At 43.0% G+C, this 25,248-nt stretch overlaps 1 protein-coding gene across 4 annotated transcripts in view; it reads left to right on the forward strand.

Moving 5' to 3' along the window:
* NARS2 (asparaginyl-tRNA synthetase 2, mitochondrial) overlaps positions 1-25,248 on the forward strand; it is a 70,725-nt gene that overhangs the window by 25,705 nt on the left and 19,772 nt on the right. For all 4 annotated transcript variants that reach the window (XM_075592608.1, XM_075592612.1, XM_075592611.1 and 1 more), the window contains 4 exons: positions 9,433-9,531; positions 13,498-13,535; positions 14,676-14,742; positions 21,429-21,566. In XM_075592608.1, the coding sequence (XP_075448723.1) occupies positions 9,433-9,531; positions 13,498-13,535; positions 14,676-14,742; positions 21,429-21,566 (342 nt within the window). The remainder of the gene's footprint in view (positions 1-9,432; positions 9,532-13,497; positions 13,536-14,675; positions 14,743-21,428; positions 21,567-25,248) is intronic.

A 25,248-nucleotide genomic window follows, 5' to 3' on the forward strand; every position in this document is an offset into this window, starting at 1 on the left:
GTGTGTGTGTGTGTGTCACTCTCACTGTGTGTGTGTGTGTGTGTGTGTGTGTGTGTGTGTGTGTGTGTGTGTGTGTGTGTGTGTGTGTGTGTGTGTGTGTGTCACTATCACTGTGTGTGTGTGTGTGTGTCAGTGTGTGTGTGTGTGTGTGTTTGTGTGTGTCACTCTCACTGTGTGTGTGTGTGTGTCACTCTCACTGTGTGTGTGTGTGTGTGTGTGTGTGTGTGTGTGTGTGTGTGTGTGTGTCACTCTCACCGTGTGTGTGCCACTCTCACTGTGTGTGTCACTCTCACTGTGTGTGTGTTACTCTCACTGTGTGTGTGTGTGTGTGTGTCACTCTCACTGTGTGTGTCACTCTCACTGTGTGTGTGTGTGTGTGTGTGTGTGTCACTCTCACTGTGTGTGTGTGTCACTCTCACTGTGTGTGTGTGTCACTCTCACTGTGTGTGTGTGTCACTCTCACTGTGTGTGTGTGTCACTCTCACTGTGTGTGTGTGTGTGTCACTCTCACTGTGTGTGTGTGTGTGTCACTCTCACTGTGTGTGTGTCACTCTCACTGTGTGTGTGTGTGTCACTCTCACTGTGTGTGTGTGTGTGTGTGTGTCAGTGTGTGTCACTCTCACTGTGTGTGTGTGTGTGTGTCACTCTCACTGTGTGTGTGTGTGTGTGTGTGTCTGTCACTCTCACTGTGTGTGTGTGTGTCACTCACTGTGTGTGTGTGTGTGTGTCACTCTCACTGTGTGTGTGTGTGTGTGTCACTCTCACTGTCTGTGTGTGTGTGTGTGTGTGTCACTCTCACTGTCTGTGTGTGTGTGTCACTCTCACTGTGTGTGTGTCACTCTCACTGTGTGTGTGTCACTCTCACTGTGTGTGTGTCACTCTCACTGTGTGTGTGTCACTCTCACTGTGTGTGTGTCACTCTCACTGTGTGTGTGTCACTCTCACTGTGTGTGTGTCACTCTCACTGTGTGTGTGTGTGTGTGTGTGTGTGTGTGTGTGTGTGTGTGTCACTCTCACTGTGTGTGTGTCACTCTCACTGTGTGTGTGTGTGTCACTCTCACTGTGTGTGTGTGTGTCACTCTCACTGTGTGTGTGTGTGTCACTCTCACTGTGTGTGTGTGTGTCACTCTCACTGTGTGTGTGTGTGTGTGTCACTCTCACTGTGTGTGTGTGTGTGTGTGTCACTCTCACTGAGTGTGTGTGTGTCACTCTCACTGAGTGTGTGTGTGTCACTCTCACTGTGTGTGTGTCACTCTCACTGTGTGTGTCACTGTCTCACTGTCACTGTGTGTGTGTGTTTGTCACTGTCTGTGTCACGGTCACTGTGTTTGTGTGTCACTGTCTGTGTGTGGCAGCAGCCACCTGAGGTGATGAAGGACCTGAGTATCACCAGGGCGGCTCGGGTAAACAGCGCTCCGGGGGGAGAGGGTATAAGAGGAGTAGGGGAAGGGGTATAAGAGGAGTGGGGGATGGGGGGGGGGAAGGGGGTATAAGAGGCTTGGGGGATAGAAGAACGAGTCTGCGGTGGGAGAGACACCTCACTACCGCCTCTCCTCCTCCCCACACCGGGCAGCAGTTGTGGAGGGTACCTGCTCCGATCCCGCCCTGCTCCGCCCCTTCCTCCCCCCCCCCCCCCCGTGCACTTACACGGCCCCCCTCCCCACACCGGGTAGCAGTTGCGGAGGGTACCTGCTCCGCCCCCTCCTCCCCACACCGGGTAGCAGTTGCGGAGGAGGGCACCTGCTCCGATCCCCCCTGCTCAGACTCCCCCCCCCCCCCCCCCCTTGCGCTCTTACACGGTCCTCCACCTAACACCGAGCAGCAGTTGCGGAGGGCACCTACTCCGATCCCCCCCCCAATCAGATTTCCCTCCCCCTGTGTGTGTCAGAGAGAGTGTGTGTGTGTACATCTGAGCGAGTGTGTGTCTGAGAGAGAGAGGGAGAGTGTGTGTCTGAGGGAGAGTGTGTGTCTGAGGGAGAGAGTGTGTGTCTGAGGAGGAGAGTGTGTGTCTGAGGAGGAGAGTGTGTGTCTGAGGAGGAGAGTGTGTGTCTGAGGGGGAGAGTGTGTGTCTGAGGGGGAGAGTGTGTGTCTGAGGGGGAGAGTGTGTGTCTGAGGGGGAGAGTGGGAGAGTGTGTGTCTGAGGGGGAAAGTGGGAGAGTGTGTGTCTGAGGGGGAAAGTGGGAGAGTGTGTGTCTGAGGGGGAGAGTGGGAGAGTGTGTGTCTGAGGGGAAGAGTGGGAGAGTGTGTGTCTGAGGGGGAGAGTGGGAGTGTGTGTGTCTGAGGGGGAGAGTGGGAGTGTGTGTCTGAGGGGGAGAGTGGGAGTGTGTGTCTGAGGGGGAGAGTGTGTGTCTGAGGGGGAGAGTGTGTTTCTCAGGGGGAGCGGGGGAGAGTGTGTGTCTGAGGGGGAGAGGGGGAGAGTGTGTGTCTGAGGGGGAGAGTGTGTGTCTGAGGGGGAGAGTGGGAGAGTGTGTGTCTGAGGGGGAAAGTGGGAGAGTGTGTGTCTGAGGGGGAAAGTGGGAGAGTGTGTGTCTGAGGGGGAGAGTGGGAGAGTGTGTGTCTGAGGGGAAGAGTGGGAGAGTGTGTGTCTGAGGGGGAGAGTGGGAGTGTGTGTGTCTGAGGGGTAGAGTGGGAGTGTGTGTGTCTGAGGGGGAGAGTGGGAGTGTGTGTCTGAGGGGGAGAGTGGGAGTGTGTATCTGAGGGGGAGAGTGTGTGTCTGAGGGGGAGAGTGTGTGTCTGAGGGGGAGAGGGGGAGAGTGTGTGTCTCAGGGGGAGCGGGGGAGAGTGTGTGTCTGAGGGGGAGAGGGGGAGAGTGTGTGTCTGAGGGGGAGAGTGTGTGTCTGAGGGGGAGAGGAGGAGAGTGTGTGTCTGAGGGGGAGAGTGTGTCTGAGGGGGAGAGTGTGTCTGAGAAGGAGAGGGGGAGAGTGTGTCTGAGAGAGAGTGTCTGAGAGAGATAGTGTGTCTGAGAGAGAGTGGGTCTGAGGGTCTGAGAGAGTGGGTCTGAGGGTCTCAGGGTCTGAGAGAGAGAGTGGGTCTGAGGGTCTGAGAGAGAGAGTGGGTCTGAGGGAGAGTGGGTCTGAGGGTCTGAGAGAGAGAGTGGGTCTGAGGGAGAGTGGGTCTGAGGGTCTGAGAGAGAGAGTGGGTCTGAGGGTCTGAGAGAGAGAGTGGGTCTGAGAGAGAGAGTGGGTCTGAGGGTCTGAGAGAGAGAGTGGGCCTGAGGGTCTGAGAGAGAGAGTGGGTCTGAGGGTCTGAGAGAGAGAGTGGGTCTGAGGGTCTGAGAGAGAGAGTGGATCTGAGGGTCTGAGAGAGAGAGTGGGTCTGAGGGTCTGAGAGAGAGAGTGGGTCTGAGGGTCTGAGAGAGAGAGTGGATCTGAGGGTCTGAGAGAGAGAGTGGGTCTGAGGGTCTGATTTCCCTACCCCCTGCCCGATTTCTGTGTGTGTGTGTGCGTGTGCATTTGCGTGTGCACAGACACCAACCCACAGTCAGTCATAGTCACCCACCACCCAAGAGTCAGTCAGTCACCCAAAGAGAAGCAGTTCCAGCCATCACATTAGTGGTGAGTCATTAAATGTTTCACCAAATACAGCAGGCTAATTTTTAAGTTGATAATTTTGGATGGCCCTCGAATGATTTTATAAATATGAAAATGGCCCTTGGGAGAAAAAAGGTTCCCCACCCCTGCTCTAGAGTAACACCGATGATGGTCAATTCCTCCACAATCAGATAGTGGAGGAAATACATACTCACATGTGGCAGCTTGTCCTGATGCGTGCATCACGCCAGTCAAATAATAGAAACGAACATCCAGAGATAGGGACGGAGCACTGCTGTAAAAATGCAGGGGCTAACACCAGTAGAAGAAGGTTAAAAAGTTACATTTTAATGGTATGGCATGCAGGGAACATGAAGTTCAGCTCTCTGAACGAAACCCGCGTCGGGTTATGACGTGACCACTACGTCATCACCGCGGCTGCTTCAGATCCACGAATGGCGGTGACTCGCTTCTGATAGCCACTAGTTGAGCAAGAAGTGATATAGAGCGTGTGTATAAATGCACTTACCTGTTCAATGCGGGATAGGTACGTCACGGTCCAAGTGAAGGCACGGCAGCAGGGTATGTTATATATGACCATCCAGGGCTGCCAACTTTACCATAGTGACTATATTCTGTGACCAACCTGGTTAACAGGAGCTGCTATATAAGACAAGTGTGTTTTCACCATTCTGTTTAGTCAGAGACCACTCAGACAATAGAGGGCAGGCTATTTAGCCCCATCTACCCCACGTTAGGAGCTAAGACTATGTCCTAACAATTGATGTGCTCACGATTACAATGCAAGCACTCATCAAGTGGGTATAAGAATTGCTACTCATTTGGATAACTGCTAACATCCTATTGAGCAAGCAGAGTCACTTACTGAATACATCTTTAGACTTATGTCTCCTTGCTTTGGCTGCCTCCTGATATTTTGACTGCCTCCTGATATTTTGACTGCAAAGGTCAAGTTGCTCTGAATGCATGCAATGGTTATTAAGTGTGTGTTACTTACCTCAATCCTTACAGATGAGCAACTTCGTCAGTGCCACTATATGACCAATGTGCTCTTTACTTGCTATACATTTTTCCATCATTAGACACATTCACAGACAGTCTGTTTACACATAAATGAGACATACAGATCCACCCCACAGATTAACAAGCAAAAGTTTGCTGTGCTGGGGACAGTGTCTGCAGCGATGAAGCTGTGGAGGGTCCATGCTTCTGAATGGGACCCTCCCGCAGTGTTAATCTTTTGGAGTGGAGGTCTCCTGACCACATGTGGCAGCGGCACCGGAGACACATAGGTTTGCTACATCCGTAGTGGTTTTTTGGTACTCCATGTTAATCATTGCTAGCATAGCTATCGTGGAGGGAGAGAAGATATCACACTTTTCCACCATATAATAGGACTTGGAAAACCTCATGGTAGAAAAGGATCTAACCCCTTTGATGTCTGAGGCTACCAATGTATTGCAAAAGAAACACAGGCATGAAGGGGTTAACATGCAACATAAACATCTTACAAATAGGAGACACAAAGCTTACAATCTTTAACGCCTACAGATGCAACAGCCTGTATCCGACCACTTGCCTTAGGAAAATCTGTGGCTATCTCACAAACGCTTCAACATTTCTTTGATATTTCTGCAGCAAGACTAAAGGCCCATCGGATTAACACAGTGGGGATCACTGCAGTCCCATTCAAATTCAGGGACCCTTGCTGTGTTGTCCCTGCAGTCCCATTCAAATGCAGGGACACCTGCTGTGTTGTCCCTGCAGTCCCATTCAAACGCAGGGACCCCCGCTGTGTTAATTAGATGGGCCATTAGTCTGACTGCAGAAAAATCTCACAGAAATGTAGCCACATATTTTCCTAGGCTAGCAGGAGAGAACAGGAGGCCACATCTGTATATGTACAAATATCAACTCCTTAATAGCCCATTGGTTGAACATGACTAGCTGGTCACTTCGGCTTCTGGTTAATATGGGAATATGTGCGATATTGTTAATATTAAGTATTTTTATCACCTGTTGGCTAGCTGTATCTTTCATATGTATATAGTGACCTGTACATAGATAGGCCTAACGCCAGCCTGGGTTAGGTAATACAATTCTGCAATAGTTTTTTGAGTTGGATGAAAAGAATGGGAATAAGTAATGTGGCATGAATAACTCAATTGTATCTGTCATGTTAAAAAGATCACCGACGTATCGCTGCTTTACTGCTGGCAATATAGCTTTAGAGAATCTGGTCGATGAAGAAAATTACCGTTAAACACCAACACCAGTTTCTTCATTTATCAACCTTAAGGGAATATAGGATGACCATGGCTTCCTCCTTTATCATAACGGAACACGCAAGAGATGTGTTCCTGTAGTGCGGTTCATTAGATCAGGGGGGGGGGGGTCAAGCTCCTCCAACAGGTCTGGTTTTCAGGATATGCCAGCTTCAGAACAGGAGGCTCAATCAGAGGCTGTCAAAGACTGAGCCACTGATTGAGCCACCTGTGCTGAAGCAGGGATATCCTGAAAACCTGACCTGTTGGGGGGGGGGGGTGGCTTTAGGACTGGAGTTGAGCACCCTTACATTAGATAACTCCTGCTGTACCTTCCAGCTCTCTACTATTGTGCACACTGGAAGCATTCAAGGAAGCAACGGGGTCAACCATACCTGCGTCCTCTGCTTTAATATGGGAGGAGAAGCAGTTCTAATGAATGCTATCTCCCGAATCTTCTGCCAAGGCTTCAATACCTGGCAAAGAAAGAGTTCTGTAAAGATAGCCCTGTGCAAATTGGAGCCTGTTTATACCACAATGTCTGTAACCCAATGTATAGTTTGAAATGGAGGTCAGTGCAGATAACTAAAAATATGCCCCAAAATACATCTCTTATGCTGTCAAGCTGTGTCCCTGTATTGGTGAGAGTGTTCATACCTTTCATGTGAATGGGGATGAAGTCCATTCTTCTCTTCTGCAGCACGGAAAAGACGGCTTCACCTCATTATATAGAATCCAAGCCAGACACTGGTGACAAGGTATCAAAATACAGTATTACACCACATATACAGTGTCTGTACATGATCAAATCGATTTTGGTGGGAAAACACAAAATTGATGCCTTTTCCCTTATGGAAAAGTATATTTTGGGTGCAATACATATAATATACAGTATATAAAGTATACGCCAGCACGTTCTCACCCCAACTTTCAGTCAAACCTAAAAACTCACCTTTTAAATGAAGCACCCAATTAACCCAGACTCCTGGCTAGTTTCCCACACCCAGTCACTCCTACCAACCACTGTGGCCAAGCACTGCCATCTACTGCACTTATTCCCTCACCTGCAGTCTCTGTACGTCTCCCAACATTCCACTTAGATTGTAAGCTCTCCGGGGCAGGGATTTCCTTTCCTATGGCCTGATTTTGTTTGTTGCACTTATTGTATTAGAATTCCCTATATTGTATTGTCTCTCTTGTAAAGCGCTGAGTACACTTTGGGAGTTATATAAATATAGATATACCTACATACAATATACGTTCAAAACAGAAAAGCTAATCGATAAAGATTGGGATGTACCGTGCATTCCTGTATTTTTGTCAGATACCTTTTAGAGTGGTTTCACCTATAAATAGTGACATCTGCCCTGTAACATAAATACATACACACTGAAATAACAATGTAATCTGTGCTATATCCTTTGTTGGTGTTATGTCCCATTTTTACTAAACGGTGCCATTACATAAACACCTTCTAGCACCAGAGTACACTTTTATGGCTCATTAACTTGAATTGACTGTAAAGTGTCTTCCAGCGCTGATATGTCCCTTAAGGAAAGTACTGCTTAGTAAATAGGGGCCAATATGTTTATATGTTGATACATTGTGGTCTTAACGTTACATTGATGGTAACCGAACTCTTGGAGTGCATTGAAACCAAATGCTTGCAGCATCTCGGGGATTCCTTATTTTAGGCGTTATAGATGCCTGTAGTAATACTCACTTGGCTAATGAAGGCCGGTCAGAGAGTCCTTCTCTCAATACCCTTTTTTTTCTTCTTTCCACACAAGGTGTTTTAGCAATAATTGAATTGAAATAATCCCGGGCTTAATCAATGTGCTTTGATGATGATCAATAGTTGCACAATCCTGTTTGTACTACTTATGTATTAATAGCAGCCAAGTCATCATCTGGTTCAATGCTTTCATGATGAGGTGTCCAATACATCTGAAACATCACAAACGGGGAGTCCGTTTCACAAGGCTGATCAATAAGTTCTGCCGTGTTTTCAATAAATGTGAGTTGCAAATACAAGTTGTTAAATAAAAGTAATTAATTACCTTGCAATATGTTTACATTTGGGCTTTCATTGGAATTAAAGGAGCATGTATGTGTATATATGTATATATATATATATATGTATATATATGTATATGTGTGTGTGTACTGCTGCGGCCCCTCCTATCCTCCTACTTACCCGGATAAATGGGGGGATTTTCTCAGTTTCTTTCGGAGTTTCCCACGCAGCGGCCGCATCATCAGATAAGCGCTAATGGCGCTCATCATTGAAAGCGCCCGTGGCGCGGGAAACCTGACGGAAAAAAAGCCGCGCGCCGCCACGTTTTTAAAAATCCTGCGGTGGCGGCCGCAGGAGTGTATATATGTACTGTATGTATAAATGTGTGTATATCTAGATATATATATCTATATATATCTATATCAGGGTGTCTCCGGAGCTGAACCCCACTAATTTCAGATCAGGGTACCCCCTGCTTCCTGCTTCCGGAGATGCCTTCTTAGGGGGTGACGGTATCTCTCCAGTTTTCTATCATTTTAAGCTCCCCCCGTTACATGGGCCAATAGGAAGCTGCGCCGGGTGACGTCACGGCTTCCTATTGGCCCACGTGCTTTGAAAATCTGCCATATTGTGAACCCAGGTGCGGCTACCGGCACCTACTACGGTGGTAAGTATCTCCGGAAGTAGGGGGTCCCCAGAGCTGCAATGAATGGGGTTCAGCTCCGGAGACCCCCTGCTTCAACCGTGTATACGAAAGAGGCGAAAAAACGGCTTGGATTGCCTCTGTAAAAAATAAATCGCACAACCTGCAAAATTGAATAACCAGATCAAGATTTTATTCAATGTTTTCTGCCGTTTTGTAACTTGTCCTCCTATAATGACTTGGATTTTAATGAGCTGCCATGAATGATTTCAGCTCTGGCTCCCATCGATGTTATCTTTATTCTGCCTTCCCGTGATGTCCCAGCTTCCACTGAGCAGTTACTGTATGAACAACACATTTCTCTTGCATGGATTAAACGACTGTATGGCGCTTGCATTCCAGTGAAATTACTTCTGTTACTTGGGTTTAATTAGGCGTCATTTATTCCATGTGTTCAAGCACCACTATTGAGATTTCTCATAACACGCCATATATTAAATATTGAGTGAGTTTTATTGATTAAATGTTGTTGTTTTTTTTTTTAATTATTATGAAGTCTTCCTGTTTCCTACTTAATAGAACATGTGCAGGGAAATGTGGGCGCTTTTAAATACAGCTCAACCCGGTTATAACGCGATCCGTTAAAACGCAAATCCGCTTATATCGCGATGCAAGCGTGGCTCCCAATTTTTGTATTTATGAATACTTTACAACACGATTATTGGTATCTTAAATACTTTATTGTACAATGCATACAATTGTACACTATTTCTAACGCGATCCGCTTATAACGCGATGTGATTCTTTGGACCCCAAGCACAGCGTTATAAGGGGGTTGAGCTGTATTGACAATTACGGGAGAATGGTTGGGGCAGATCATTCCTTTGCAGATGTTGAACTGATTGTAAATTCATTTTAATAAACATAAGTAATTAAAATTACTGCTTTTTCTCCTAGGTTATGGAAAGTCTGTTCAAGACCACGACGACGACATTACTAGCACGATGTGCAGAAGACATAGACTTCATTCATAAATATGTTTCACCTGGACAGAAGGTATTCATTTTACTATGACGGGTAATGTATCCTTGCTGCTGTGAGGTCATATTATGCGCCTACTGCGCTGACGTTGGCGGACTGCTCAGAATGGAAGCTTTCTTATGATGACATTATTGTTAATATCAAAGGCTCTTCCATAATTATGGGCTGACATTTTTTTACTTATATTTTTTTTGAGATTTTTCTGATATAAATGGGGAGGGGTACAGAAGGGAAAAAAAAGGGGGGGGGACGGAACAACCATTTTTTAAACAATTCGTAGTCATCAACAGTCACATACATACAGTCACAGTACATCACATACATACAGTCACATTATTTCATATACATACAGTCACAGTACATCACATACATACAGTCACAGTACATCACATACATACAGTCACATTATATCACATACATACAGTCACATTATATCATATACATACAGTCACATTATATCATATACATACAGTCACAGTACATCACATACATACAGTCACATTATATCACATACATACAGTCACATTATATCCCATACATACAGTCACATTATATCACATACATACAGTCACATTATATCCCATACATACAGTCACATTATATCACATACATACAGTCACATTATATCACATACATACAGTCACAGTACATCACATACATACAGTCACATTATATCACATACATACAGTCACATTATATCACATACATACAGTCACAGTACATCACATACATACAGTCACATTATATCACATACATACAGTCACATTATATCATATACATACAGTCACAGTACATCACATACATACAGTCACATTATATCACATACATACAGTCACAGTACATCCCATACATACAGTCACATTATATCCCATACATACAGTCACATTATATCACATACATACAGTCACATTATATCACATACATACAGTCACAGTACATCACATACATACAGTCACATTATATCGCATACATACAGTCACATTACATCACATACATACAGTCACAGTACATCACATACATAGTCACATTACATCACATACATATAGTCACATTACATCACATACATAGTCACATTACATCACATACATATAGTCACATTATATCACATACATACAGTCATTACATCACATACATACTGTCACATTACATCACATATATACAGTCACATTACATCACATACATACCGTCACATTACATTACATCACATACATACCGTCACATTACATTATATCACATACATACGTCACATTATATCACATACATACAGTCTCATTACATCACATTACATCACATACATACAGTCACATTACATCACATACATACAGTCACATTATATCACATACAACATTTTAAAAACCGCGTGTCCTGTTCTCCTCACTCCCAAATCCACCTTTCTATTACACTCGTATCCTTAACCCACATCCCAAGGTTCCCAGACTCTATCACACTTCCTTGTGGTATGATGCAGAAATGAGGTGAGTCTCTCCATTAGTTGGACATCGTTCTGATGATCTCTCTTCTGGAGGGCAAAAGTGTTTTCTTCCACGCTGCTGCTACAGCGCATCTAGCCGCCGTTAGGATATTCATAATCAATTTAACTATATGGTGGTTCACATCCTCCATGGGTCTAGCCAGAATAATGAACACTGGGTCTAACTGCATCTTAATCCCTGTCACATCTTATATCAATTTCAAAACTGTCCTCCAATACGTTTGCAGAACTGGACAGATCCACCAAATATGCACTAGATCCCCTATCTGCCCAAACCCCTCCAGCATCTATCAGTAGACTCCGGGAACATTCGCTTTAATCTTTTGGGGATGTAGTACCAACGCAGCAGAATTTTGTAAATATTCTGCTTCGTTACTGTACATATAGAGGTTTTGCCCGCATTGTCCCAAATATCTTCCCACTCTTCTTTTGTTATTTCAGTCTGGAAGTCCATATATTTATGGACCGGGGTATCCTTTTCAGAGGTTAACGCCTGGTAGAGAGATGAGATCAGAACCTTTTTGATATTTTTTTGTTTTTGCACAGATCTTTGAATCGTGTGTAACCGGGGAATTCCTCCTCATCAAAACCCTGCCGAGCAAAATGTCGAATCTGCATATTTTTGAACATGTCAATTGGGGGTAGACCATATTTTCTAGTTAATTCCTCTGTACATTTTGGACTCGCTGATTTGCCGTTTCAACCGAGTTACAAAAACACTGGCCAGTGAGAAGAATATCAGAGAGGCAGGTATAGGCATTCACATCGTTTCTCTACATTATTTCTTGAAGGATCAATAGAAAAATGTGCCAGTTTTCTCCAACACACAATGGCTATGATCAATCACAACAGACACATTTTCATGCATTTCTGGGCTCTTGTGCAGTGACAGTGCAGGAAATGTACGCGCGACAAAAGCTCCTTGTTAACAGTGATATTTTAGACGTGTAACCTGCCTCAAACCTCCCAACTCTACAAAAAGCTTTCCTTCCACACCGAGATGGAAGCTGGAAGTTGTATATTTGCTTCTATGCTACTGTAGGCATGTGGTCAGAGGCGCTAGCACTCATTATGCCAGCAGATAATCATTTGCCAATAACAACATCCCCTCCCACACAGTCTATACATGTTAAAGGTTTACAGATTGGATAGGTAGGATGAGAAGGTTTTAATGATATGCTTGGGCTCAAAATCATTTGTAAAGCTTTTCTCGTGCGTTTGTGTTTGAGATGTGATTTATTGAAGAGACAAATTAGTTTATGGGGTGGGGGGGGGGGGAATCTATGTGAGTGTGTGTATCATGGATACTGAAATAAATGCATGATCCTTTCACCATATTGACCATATAGGTTCTGATCAGTATATGTATGTATGTATGTATGTATGTATTTATGTATGTATGTATAATATACATATGTGTGTGTGTGTGTGTGTGTGTATATATATATAATGTGTGTGTGTGTATATGTGTATGTATATATATATAGCGCCATCCAGGTTCAGTACATAGTGCTTTACAGCAGTAATACACGTGGTGGTGGTGATAATAATATAACACATAAAACCATGGGAAAAGGAATCCCTGCCCAAAGAGCTTACAATGTAAGTGTGATTTACAGTAAGAATATAATGAATGGTTTCCATCTTGCATATGGCAGGAAAGAGCATCCCCCAAACCCGTATACATTAGTCTTCAGTCTCTTAACATCTTTAGTGAAAACTTAATTCAAAAGGAAAATAGATGATTATTTTTCACTGCTCAATAGAACTCTTAATAGTTAAAGCAATAAAGCAGGGGTGCTCAACTCCAGTCCTCACCCCTCCCCCCCCCTCACCACCCTCACCCCCACCCCCCCCCCCCCCCCCCCACCCCCAAAATAGGTCAGGTTATCAGGATTTCACGGGGGGGGGGAATCAGGAACTGATTGAGCCACCTGTGCTGAACAGGGATATCCTGAAAACCTGACCTTTTAGGGGGGCTTGAGGACGGGAGTTGAGCCCCCCTGCATTCCTTGTATAGTGAAGAAGGATGTATTTAGGAGAAGGAGCGGGTCTCAGTGAGTAACGACACTGACGTTGGCAGTGAGTGTGAAGCAGGGGAGCCTGGTTCAATTCCCGGTGTCGGCTCCTTGTGACCTTGTGCAAGTCACTTTATCTCCCTGTGCCACAGGCACCAAAAACATAGGTTGTAAGCTCCATGGGGCACAGACCTGTGCCTGCAAAATGTCTCTCTAAAGCGCTACGTAAAACTAGCAGCGCTATACAAGAACCTGCTATTATTATTAAGAATTGGAAGCTCATGTTAGAAAATCCTATTTATAAACTGATGCATTAAACTGTGTGTGACTTTTTAGTTTCAGATACAGTTACATTATTATAACCATATTTGTATTTGGCGCCAAGAAAATAATATGCTTTATTTGCAAGTGAATGTTCGACTGTCGGTATATAAATGCTTTATTTTAACACTAACTTTTTTTTTTTTTAAGGACATGTTGCAGCAGATGATAAAGAATAAGTTTCTCATGTAAGTACTAAATTGTACTTCATTTTACAAGGACATTGGTCTACATATAAGATCCAATGTCAATGGCACCCCATCTGTTTAACTATAATTAAGTTAATTAACGTTCCTATGAAACTGATTAAGCGTTGAAATGAAATCCGAATTGCTACAACATTTTGCGTTTACAATTATATTTCCTTTTAGTGTTTCCCTGATTACAGTGTTCATTATATAATTGCAAATAGTTTAATCAACAATACACTATAATCACATCATTTGTTTTATTTTGGTGTTAGTGTTGGTTCTCTCTGGTTAATGTGAGGAATCCTAACGAGATATGGAAGCCTGATCAGGAAACACTGGTTATATACTGGTTATAGCCGGGATATCCTTAAAACCTGACCTGTTGGTGGCCCTTGAGGACTGGAGTCGCAGACCCCTGCCTTAACCAGTGATCTTTTGATATAATACAGGGTATGGGTGTAGTTCAGAGACCTGAAGCGAGCTGTGTTGCAATTCAGTTGTGAACGTGGAACAGTTTTACAAGTTCTTCATTTTCATTTAGTGGCAGCCTCAGTCATGTACAGTATGAGTCTTTGTGGTGGGCATTGGGTTAAAGACTGAAGGTTTCTCTGTATCCTCTTCCGTATTTTTATGTTGTTATATTTTTTTCTTCTATGCAACAGGGGCTTTAAACGTAATATTTTATTAAAGTTTTCATACCTTTTGTTGGGAGTTGAGGAAAAAAAGGGAAAATGGATACAATTATAAAGCAAAGGGTAAAAATAACATTCAATATAAAATAAATAATAAGTACATAATAATGAAATAAATGAGATAAAAGAAGTGGATTTTGGGAACTGTGCGTACAGTAGGGGATAACGCTTATTTTCTCTTATTGATAGTAATAACTGTAACTCGGGACCCGGTGATCAATTTCCTGTAGACCAAATAGGTATTGATAATACTTAACTCGTTCCTAAGCTATAGAGATTCATTAGGAGATTTTTCTATCGAGAGATTCCATATCCCTAGAATATTCTGATCACTTAATGTTGCAATCTTGATTTAAAGTAAGTGCATTGAGCAAATCCCACTCTTTCTATGCTGTACAATCCCGGTACTCTGTGTAATAAATTGTTATCCCGTATACCATTTCAGAATGTCTTACACAGAAGCAATCGACGTTTTGCAGAGGACCAAGGATGCCTTCCAGTTTAAACCAGAGGTTGGTGTTCAATGTGCGATATTCTGATTTTCATAAACAGTGTGTCCGTAAACAAGATATTGGCGTTTCTCAATATCCCTTCTAGGCCGTTTCCCCTTTTCACTCGGTCATTTGTAAATCTGGAGCTTTCATTACGCAACTGCACGTGTCTTGATCCAGCCCTGTAGAGTACGACAAGTTGTGAAGAATTGAAACTGCTGCACACACAGCTTTTTATGGCTTCAGTGTGTCTGCTCCATGTCTAATCTGATTCAGCAGCTTTGTTTCAAAGAAAAACCACAAACCGCGTGTCAATCTGTTGTGAAAGTACTTTTTTTTTTTTTTTGATGTTAACTAGTGAAATGTACGTGGTTAGATAACAGATAACAAAGGAGGTGGAAAGAGTAGGCCGTGTGATACCTTTTATTGGGGCATCAAATAGTTGATATGTTACAAGCTTTCATCTACCTACTTCTCCCTAGTCTAGGGATAAAGGGACGTATCCAATGTTACAAGGAGCGTACGCTGGCATTTAAGATGGTCAACCACTTGAAAAATTGCTGCCTTGAGTCTGCCAGAGGCATTTTATACTTTTTATATCATAAGAATCTTATATTTGTGATTCAGTTGCTAAAGGCAAACCAAGTTTATTAGAGATCCTGTAAAATTAGTTGAAAATAAAAAAGAATGCTACTTACTTGAATACGTAATTTATACAATGATTAAAGCAGAAGTCCGTGCTAATCGCCATTTATTTTTTGCATTTTTTTTAAATAGATTGATTTTTTTTTTTTACCTTAATATTTCAAACGATCATCAAATTTAAAAAATAAGTGTCGTTGAGGTTAAAATGGGGCTCTCCCCACAGCAGACTAAAGGATACCATGGTAACTTCAGAAGATGGAGATCAACATCATGATTTTTATTACTAAATAAATAAACTTTTTATTTTAACTCCTACAGTATAATGTTAGATTGTTTCCCGGTGAGCAGGACATGAAATATGAAAGCTTATCAGAAAGAACAGCCAGAATCATCATTCAGGTGACGGAGATACAGGCTTCAAATAATCCAAGTGTATTTTCCAACATAAAGTCACACAGACAAAGAAGTGAAAGACTTGTACAGCTCAGCCCCGTTATAGCGCGATCCGCTACAACGCGAATCCGCGTATAATGCGGTCTGAGCTTGGCTCCCGATACTTACCGGCATCTAGATCTCTCTTCTCAGCTGTCACGTCTCTCCTCACTTCATAGCGCTGTGTCCTCGTGCATCAGATCTCTCTCCTAAATGACACCGCGCACGAGGGCCGACAGCTGCGGGAGGGGGAGGAGGAGAGAGAGAGAGGAGAGTGCGTGATTGAGGAGAGATATCTAGGTGCCGGTTAAAGGTGAAATTTTAACGCGATCCCGGTTATAACGCGGTCTGATTCTTTGGACCCCAAGGTCCACGTTATAACGGGGTTCAGCTGTACTTGCAAGACTTGAAAGACTTTCAATGCAAGGATTGGTGCCCATCAGTAATACAACGCATCAGTTGCTAAATTTGCTTACCGCTATAGGAATGAACGTAGGGGCAGATTTGGTAGAAATTGCAGAATAGGAAAACTTTTACATCATGAATTCATTCTTCAAGCAGAATCCAAATAGACATGGAATGGAGCCAGTGGAATGAAGAATTACTTTTACTATGTCCTACAGATGTACAGCACCTCGGCTGCTATGACAGCAGTGCGAGGGGTCCATTCCTTTCAATGGTACCTCCCGCAGAGTTAATGCTCCTGGTCCGGTTGCGGTGCCGAGAACAGTACGACCAGCTACATCTCTAACAAACAAGAAACACATGATTTAAGACTGCACAGTCCTAAACCGTGTTGACACCGGGAGTGATCACTGATTGGGTAGCTGCAAATTACATCTGATTGCGAAGTGAGAAAGAAGAAAACTGATTAAAAAGAAGACAAAAACAATTAACATCAATAACCTCGAGAATAACTGCAAAGCATCTCAACTAGAACGGAAATATCGCTTCAGCTTGCTCGAAATGCATGGAGACCCTAACAGTTATGAAGAATGTATGAAGATTGTGGTTGAAAGCACGGAAAAACAGAAGGAATCACTAACAAAAAACAGGATGAGAAAATATATGATGAGACAGAGCAATGAGGAGATAAGAAATGAATATGCAGAGCTTTTGAAGACAATCTCACACTTGCAGACATCTACAATTGTATTGTATCCTGTTTCAACTCTGCCTTCTCCCATGCTAAACAAGCCTACTTTTCTTCACTAATCAACACTCACAAGTCTAACCTACGCCGACTCTTCTCTGTCTTTGACTCTCTACACAGACCACCATCTGTTACCTGTTTTTCTTACTCCATTTCACCTCGGAACTTTGCTGACTATGCTTCGGAAAGATCTAAACGGAGGGGAGATTCAGGAGATAGGTATGGGACGAGATGCTGAGAATACAGTGATCATTTCCCCTCTGCCCCCTCCCCACATTAGTTGGTGGGTTCTATCCCCTATGGTTGTCCTTCTCCCCCCCCCCCCCCTCCATCCCTTGAGTGACTGACTTATACAATTTTTGTACAGCACTACAACTATGAATGTTCAGAAGGGTGAGCTACCTACAGATGCAGCGGCCGTTATTGAAACACTTCACGCGGTGTATACCTCGGAATACCCATGTCATGGCGCGGGATTTCTTCCAACCGTACCGCCTTAAGACGCGAGTGCAGAAAATGGCATTTTAGTGTTCTGGGTTTTAAACACCTGAATTTGACACTGTAGCACAGTACTGTACACATTCCAATTCATTCATTTCATTGCACACAATCCCTGAAATTCAAACAAAGCAACCGTGATAAACACGTTGTGCCTGGGGCGATTGGTGGCGTTAATGCCGCGTGGAGTACAGCAGCGCACACGAAAACGGTGCCGTGATTTGTTCGAATAACGGCCGCTGCATCTGTATGTGAATAAACGAATGTCGATGTACTGTAATGCTTAACAATTTTCCCTACCCTTTTTCCCTTCTATCCCCAATTGTACAATAAAAAACCTATGTTTTAAAAAAAAAAAAACAATGACACCACGTTTGAAGCAGAGGAACCTGGTTCAATTCCCGGTGTCGGCTCCTTGTGACCTTGGGTAAGTCACTTTATCTCCCTGTGCCTCAGGCACCAAAAACATAGATTGTGTCTGTACTAACTAATGTACAGCGCCCTGGATAAGGACACTATATAAATGTTGATATAAATAAATGTATATATAAATATATATTTATATAAATAAATCTCTCTGTGGGGGTACCCTTCGGGTTTCTCCTGGGATCTCTTTTTCTCTGTCCACACTCAGGTGAACTTATCGCATCTGCTGGGTTCACATATCACCTTTATGCTGAAATTTACTTTTCAACCCCCGACTTTACACCTGCTGTACAGACAAAAGTCTCTGAATGTCTCCACTATATCATCCTGGATGGTCCTCCGGCGACTCAAACTTAACATGTCCAAGACGGAGCTCCTCATACTTCCTCCCAAGCCTGGTCCCAGTGCCCCCTTCTACATTACTGCTGGCAGCACTATCATACACAATCATAAGCACACTGCCTAGGGGTCACATTCACAATGTAGCTAAAACCTGTAGTTTTTTCCTCTGTAATGCTGCAAAGATACGCCCTTTCCTCTGTTGCTCTACAGCTAAAACTCTAATGCAGGCCCTCATTCTCTCCCATCTTGACTGTTGTAACCTTCTACTGTCCAGTCTTCCTGCCTCTCACCTGTCTCCCCTTCAATCTATCCTAAACGCTGCTGCTAGAATCATTTTACTCTCTCCTCAATCTGTCTGTCTCGCCGTCTCTCCTGCTCTAATCCTCCTCCTGGCTTCCTATCAAATCCCGTATTACACGCAAACTGCTTCTCACTATTAAGGCTCTACAGTACACTCTTCAGCACCTCCTTGCATCTCAGCCCTAATTTCTCGATATACACCATCCCGACTCTTGCGGGATTTCACATTGAATAATACAGTGGACCACATCCAACTCGTACAAGAAGTGATTTGCTGAAATAATGAATACGATCTATCACTCAACCTAAAATTCCCAGATTACGAAAAAGCATTGGATTCTGTCTACACCTCATTTGATTCGGTCCTAGATGCATTAAGAAGACAAAATGTTGAATAAGCGTATGTTGATGTTATAAAGAACATTTCCGAGAATGCCATATCAACCATTAGATTACATGAAGGCGTTTCTTGGTGCAGGGACTCTTTTTGCTAATGTCTACTTTTATGTATGAAGCACTTATTCCTATTTTTTTATTTTCCCTCTGGCCGCCGAGCTCCAGCTTCTTGCCAACTTTTGTTGGCGGAGCAAATTGTTGAGTATCGCGCCATTTTATTGGCGCGAACGACCGCTAGATGGCGATCGTGCCTTTCTGAATAGGGACCTTTTAAAACCTGGAGAGATTTAGGTTCTCGCCACCCGTGCGGCGAGATTTACAAAGAAAAAAAAAATGGCGCTTTTTTCTCTACTCGGCATTTCCTGACTTTCTGTATGCATATTGCGCCAATAAATGCCAATAAATGCCGATATATCCGTTACCGCTGCTCTCTGCATAGGCCCCTAGATGCTTGCAACCTCTTGGATGCAAAACAAGGGGAAACCAGTGCAAACAACCCCACTTTTTTTTTTATATAAAATGCAATTTACACCTACTGTATAAAGGCATCTTGAATGCTTAAAAAATCCTTGTCCGCAGGACAGAACAGAGTGTGCACATTCAGAGTTATGTACATAGATGGTGCTATATAAATAGATAAATACATACTTACAGTACATACATACACCCCCATCCGTGACAGAGCTGTCAGTCACAGTTCTCTCAAGTGGCGCCACACAATGTCTTGCATAGTACTTTGCAAAGCATTATGGGGATACCTCGTCGGAGAGCAGAGTGGTGACTGACAGCTCTGCCTCCAGTGGTTTTGTTGACTGCAAAATATTTTTTTATTATTTTTTGTACTTTACATTTATGACCTTTTTTTCTTTGACTTTACAGCTTATGACGTTATGTTAGACAATCCTAAACGTGCAGATTTTTATACTTACAATATTTTATATTGCACTGCATTGAGTATAATGCAATATGTTTTCCAGGTACAATTAAATTAAATGTCAGCCATAATATCCTCCCCCTCATAGGACATACAGATGTAGCCACTCTTGCTGTTCCCGGTGCGCAGTCCCGTGACCACGCCTGTTGCGAGCCAGGAGGATTAACGCTGCGGGAGATCCCATGGAATGGATCACCCCCTGCCGTCATGGCAGCCACCCCTGGGGCGCATTTTTTTTCAGCGCCGAAAACCATAAGAGCAGCGCTATCTGTACCTTTTACACCTGCTAAAGTACTTTATGTGGGCTGGAAAGTGCATTTGCACAAGTCTAAATGCCTCATCACTATTGTGCATCTGCCGCTATGTAGAATTCTGCACTCTAGTCCTGTATCAAAGCAATGGGAAAAGGTTACTAGAATTCTGCCAGTGCTTCAGTGATACATAAGCAGCTCTCAGACACACATAGAACCTTAACCTTGTGTGCTGGGCCTCCAGCACGTCCGAATCATATGATCGCTCAAGGAGTGTGACCAGGCCCCGAATGCTCAAAGTGGAGGGGAAAACGAGCACGTCCCCAAGATGCACGTGGCACTTCTACGGCTAAACCGTTTTTAGCATTTGTTTAATACATTCGGATCTGTTTTAATAGCTTTTCAAATTTGGGAACCAAAAAAAACAAATTCAAAGTAACCCACAGAAGCACCGAATACAATGCCGAAGGTGCTGTTATTGGGGCCGGGTTACGTAGCCGTTAGACCAGGGGTTCTCAACTCAAGACCTCCCCAACAGGTCAGGTTTTGAGGATATCCATGCTTCAAACACAGGTGGCTCAATCACTCAATGGAATACTGAGCCTCTGATTGAGGCACCTGTGCTGAAGCTGCGATATCCTGAAAACCTGACCTGTTTGCGGGTTTTGAGGACTGGAGTCAAGAACCCCTGAGTTAGACTTCCAATTGCAGCCAGTATAAGGAGACCGTTGCAAACTCCTAATTTTACACCATAGGGAAAAATAAAAGAAAAAAACCTATTGGTACAATTCTTATTCACTTTACCCCCGTTTTAGCCAGGGATGTTTTGGAAGTAGCCCGTTAGTGTGAATTTACCTTCAACTCCGTCAACGCCAGAGAGGGATGCAGTACAAATACCTGGTGTGATGCTAGAGGCTGCGGAACGCCAATGCTTATTTTGTTTATAGACTCGGAGAAATGTGCCTTTTTTTAATATATATATATTTATTTTTTTTATTCTAAAAAAACAACAGATTTCTTTTGAAAGAAAAAAAAGTTTTTTTTTTTTTTTTTTAAAGAAAACGCTCTCCTCCTTGCTGGATTTTAAATCACAGATATTGTTCTGAAATGGAGTCCAAAACGCTGCGCACTGATAATATTGAACAGTATTATAATTTACTTGGGTGCTACTGCAGACGCTGACTACTTAACCGCACATTGCTAAACTGTGTATTTGTTGCAGCAAATCGCTGAAGACAGATTCTAATGGAACTACTTTATTGCTAAAGGTCCTACACAACACAACGTTGCACTGAAATATTAAGTTGAGTCTGTTTTCTTTCTTCCTCAGTGGGGATGTGATTTACAAACGGAGCATGAAAAGTATTTGGTAAAACACTGTGGTGATATCCCTGTGTTTGTCATCAACTATCCATTTGACATCAAACCCTTTTATACCCGTGATAATGAAGATGGACCGCGACATACAGTAAGGACAGAACTTCTTATGACTGTCACCCGTTCTATATGACTTGTGTATGGAAGGGTTAGATCTGATCTCATCGCCGTGCTTCAGAGCCCCACAGTGCACACATTGCCGTTATTATTGTTGGTAAAATAAGTCTGCCAAGACCTTAATCATGTCATACTTGAATGAGACATGTCACAACTCACAAGGTGGCAGATGCAAAGGCCGCAAATTCTGAGTAAAGGTGAATACACTTTTATTACGTTTCCATATTCACAAATAAGATATCGACATGAGATTATTATTGGAAGATATTTCCACTTTAGATTTCCATCTTAACTAGTTTTATTTAAGTTATAAAAAAAATAGTGTGTGTGTGGCGAGTACGTATTTAAGAAGTCAAACGTCTTAGTGGTTTTACACTCTCAAAAGTGTTTCATTCCATTGAAATTATAAACTAAAACGATTATATACAGTATGCTTAACACGCATGATCCTCACAGCCCCCTTTTGTTAAACAAAATTATTACAGTTAATATATTCTATTAATAAATATATTTGTCACGTGTGATATGTTAATACACTGTTGATGTATATATTAAAATTTTAAATGCTAATTTGGGAGTGTGTGTGGTGTGTATGTGGAGTGTGTATGGTGGGGTGTGTGTGTGGTGTGTGTTACGGTTGGCATAGTGAGTAGGGCCAGGATCATTATGCAGACACTTGTCAGCAGCAGGTTAGTCCTGTAGTAGTGGTGCTCCGGCCCGGTGCTGCACCGAACATTTGTCAGCGGCATTGTTGTTCCTGGAAGCTGGTGACAGGCAGAGTTGGGGAGCCGGTGATAGGTAACGGTCCTGTGCTCCCTGAGAGCCGACCACAGCCAGTGCCATTCTTGTTCCTGGAGTTTCCTTTGACGGAATGAGGAGTGCGCATGCGTGCTAATTACACTTATTTATTTATCAAATCTTTTACCAGGAAATAATACATTGAGAACAATGTTTTCAAGTATGTCCTGAGCACAGAGTTATGATGACAAATAATACATGGTTACATAAGTGAACAGGCTATACATTATATACCAGACATTGCATGCACAGTTAAAGATAATATATATTATAGGTGTATCTAACAGTTACAGACCAAATGAAAATATGAGACAGCTTTAGTTTTGAAAGAACTTAGACTGGTGGTGGCTGTGAGTCTCCGGTAGATTGTTCTAGTTTTGGGGTGCACGGTAAGAGAAGGAGTAGCGGTCAGATACTTTGCTGAACCTTGAGACCATGAACAGTCTTTTAGAGTCAGATCTCAGATGATATGTGCAGAGAGTAATTTTTTTGCGCATGCGCACAAACTTAAATAGCACGCATGCTTACGATGCAAATGCCTTCAGCGCATGCGCAATATCGTTGAAATGTAAACACATGTGCATGATCCCTGCCACTTTCACGATCGCAGGGTGCAGGAGATCGAGACTGAAGTCTATGGCACGACTTTTAACGCAGGGGGAGCTCATGCATGGCGCGTGCATGCCCCCAATCTCCAGTTCGGCCAGCACAGTGCTGCTGAGAACTTGTGCCCCCCTTCTGCAGCCCCAGTCTGCACATGCGCAGTATGCTACTAACGTTTCATAAAAAGTCGCAACTCGATTCATTTTACCCTATGAGATTTTCCAATAAGCCACCGTCGGCTAAGAAGTTTCACTTCAATAAAACATTGAGGGTTCTTAACCCATAAAGTGCTGTTTAATTATTTTTGTTTTACCACCTCCTTGGTATCTCGTTAATTGGCCCTTTGCATTTGTTTTGTCTTTCTAAGAACACACAACCATAAATATCCCATGAGGATCGCAACATTAAACCCAATTAAGATAAATCGCATTATTTTTTTCTTAGTGTTTTAACTTGGCTGAGAAATAACATCTGTGTGTAATAGTTGCAATACAATAAGATGTTTCACACTCACATTTTAAGGTGGAAAATACCTTCTTCCCCCATAACCCTTGTTAGTTACAGGTTACAATATTTATAGGAACCTGCAGAGGTTCATAAGGCACTCTAGGATTTGGTAACCTCATTGCAATGGAGAGATTATTCCATGGCTTTGGACAGCAATATAACATTGCGCTGTGATGCATGATGGGGATTGGGGGAAGTAGTGGCTCAGTGAGTAAAAGACACTGACTCTGTAAACAATGACAGTGAGTTTGAATTAGTGGAGCCTGGCTCAAATCCTGGTGTTACCTCCTTGTGACCTTGGGCAAGTCACTTTACCTCCCTGCACCAAAACATAGATTGTAAGCCCATCTGGGCATGGACTGTGTCTGTAATAATCCTTTGTGCTGCGTACCGCGCTCTACACTGTAATTGTGAAGCTCTTTGTGTCCCATTGGGAGAAAAGCGCTATATGAAATAAAGTTGTTTTTGTTGATCACAGCAAGTCACACATAGTCCAACTGTATAATAGGAATAATAGAACAGCCCATGCCAATTTATCTCGGGTACTTCCAAGGGCAGTCCCGATTAGCTTAATTTCTTTATATATAGAAGAACGCTGGTCACTATAAGTTATCTTTTTATGGAATGCCATAGCATGGTCTCTATCAAACTGACACATTTAAATGATTCCTCCTGTAGTTTTTGTTTTGCTACCAGTAGTGTTATTGAGGTTGTTCACTTACAGTAGACACAAGGCCGTTCACTGGCCTGCGTTCCCTGGTTAAATAGTGGTGGAGCTGTGCTTCTCGCCACACTCTTATCCTGTGTGGGTTTAACAAAAACCTGTTCAGCTGAATTTACTTCCTCATAAGGGGGTTTTAACAGCTCATTTTAGAACTTTTTGAACATCGAGAAACGAAAGCTACTGATGAGACCAGAGGAGCAGCTCTTACAGGCCACCAAGGGGATGAATGGGTACCTTGCTCAGTCTCAAATAAAAAGGTTGCATTTGACTTTATAAAAGACTTCTAAAGCTTGGATATTTGAAAAACCTGAATTTATAATTGCATAGCAAGCAACTACAAGTAAGAAAATAAAAATAAGGCTTGTTCTGACAGAGGACGTTGCATAGTACCTATAATCTTCAGGCACAAGTTCAGACCTCATAAAGTAATGCAATTTAAAATTGTGTCGGAGAGTGAGAATCAGACAGACGGTGATCGGCCGTTTGAGATATGAAGGTAGTGATGATACAAATTAGTTGTATATTTGTGTGTTGAGTAGGTAACTGGCCGTGCCCCTCTTTAACCCAGGCTTTGCTGTAAAAGTTGTGTAATACGGCCGGCATAAGCTTAAAAGGATCCAGGTTAAAGTGGACAAGAATCAAAAAGTGACTCGCTGTGTGTGCTCATTTGCATGTCATTACCCAGAATCCCTGCCTACAGTGGAAGCATTGTATGCTAAGAGATAATGGAGAAAGGCCGGGCTGCAGACCTGTCTGAGACATGTGAATGGGCTCACAAGTGGTATTTTTATTTGCTGTATTAGTAATAAATGTATATTTTATTTAACATGTTCTATAAAGTTATTACTTTGCTACTGTATGTGATGGGGGCAGTTTCGGAGTCCCTCTCTGCCCCAGTTACTGAAACTAGAGCAATGTATAGTTCCACACATTTTAAAGCCAGATAGCAATGGCCAAAGTCTTTGTATTATACACAGGCTGAACGATCACTCATTAGGCCTAGAATTGTCCACCTTTTGGTGTA

The sequence above is a fragment of the Ascaphus truei genome, chromosome 3 (genome assembly GCF_040206685.1).
Source record: "Ascaphus truei isolate aAscTru1 chromosome 3, aAscTru1.hap1, whole genome shotgun sequence".
Lineage (NCBI taxonomy): Eukaryota > Metazoa > Chordata > Amphibia > Anura > Ascaphidae > Ascaphus > Ascaphus truei.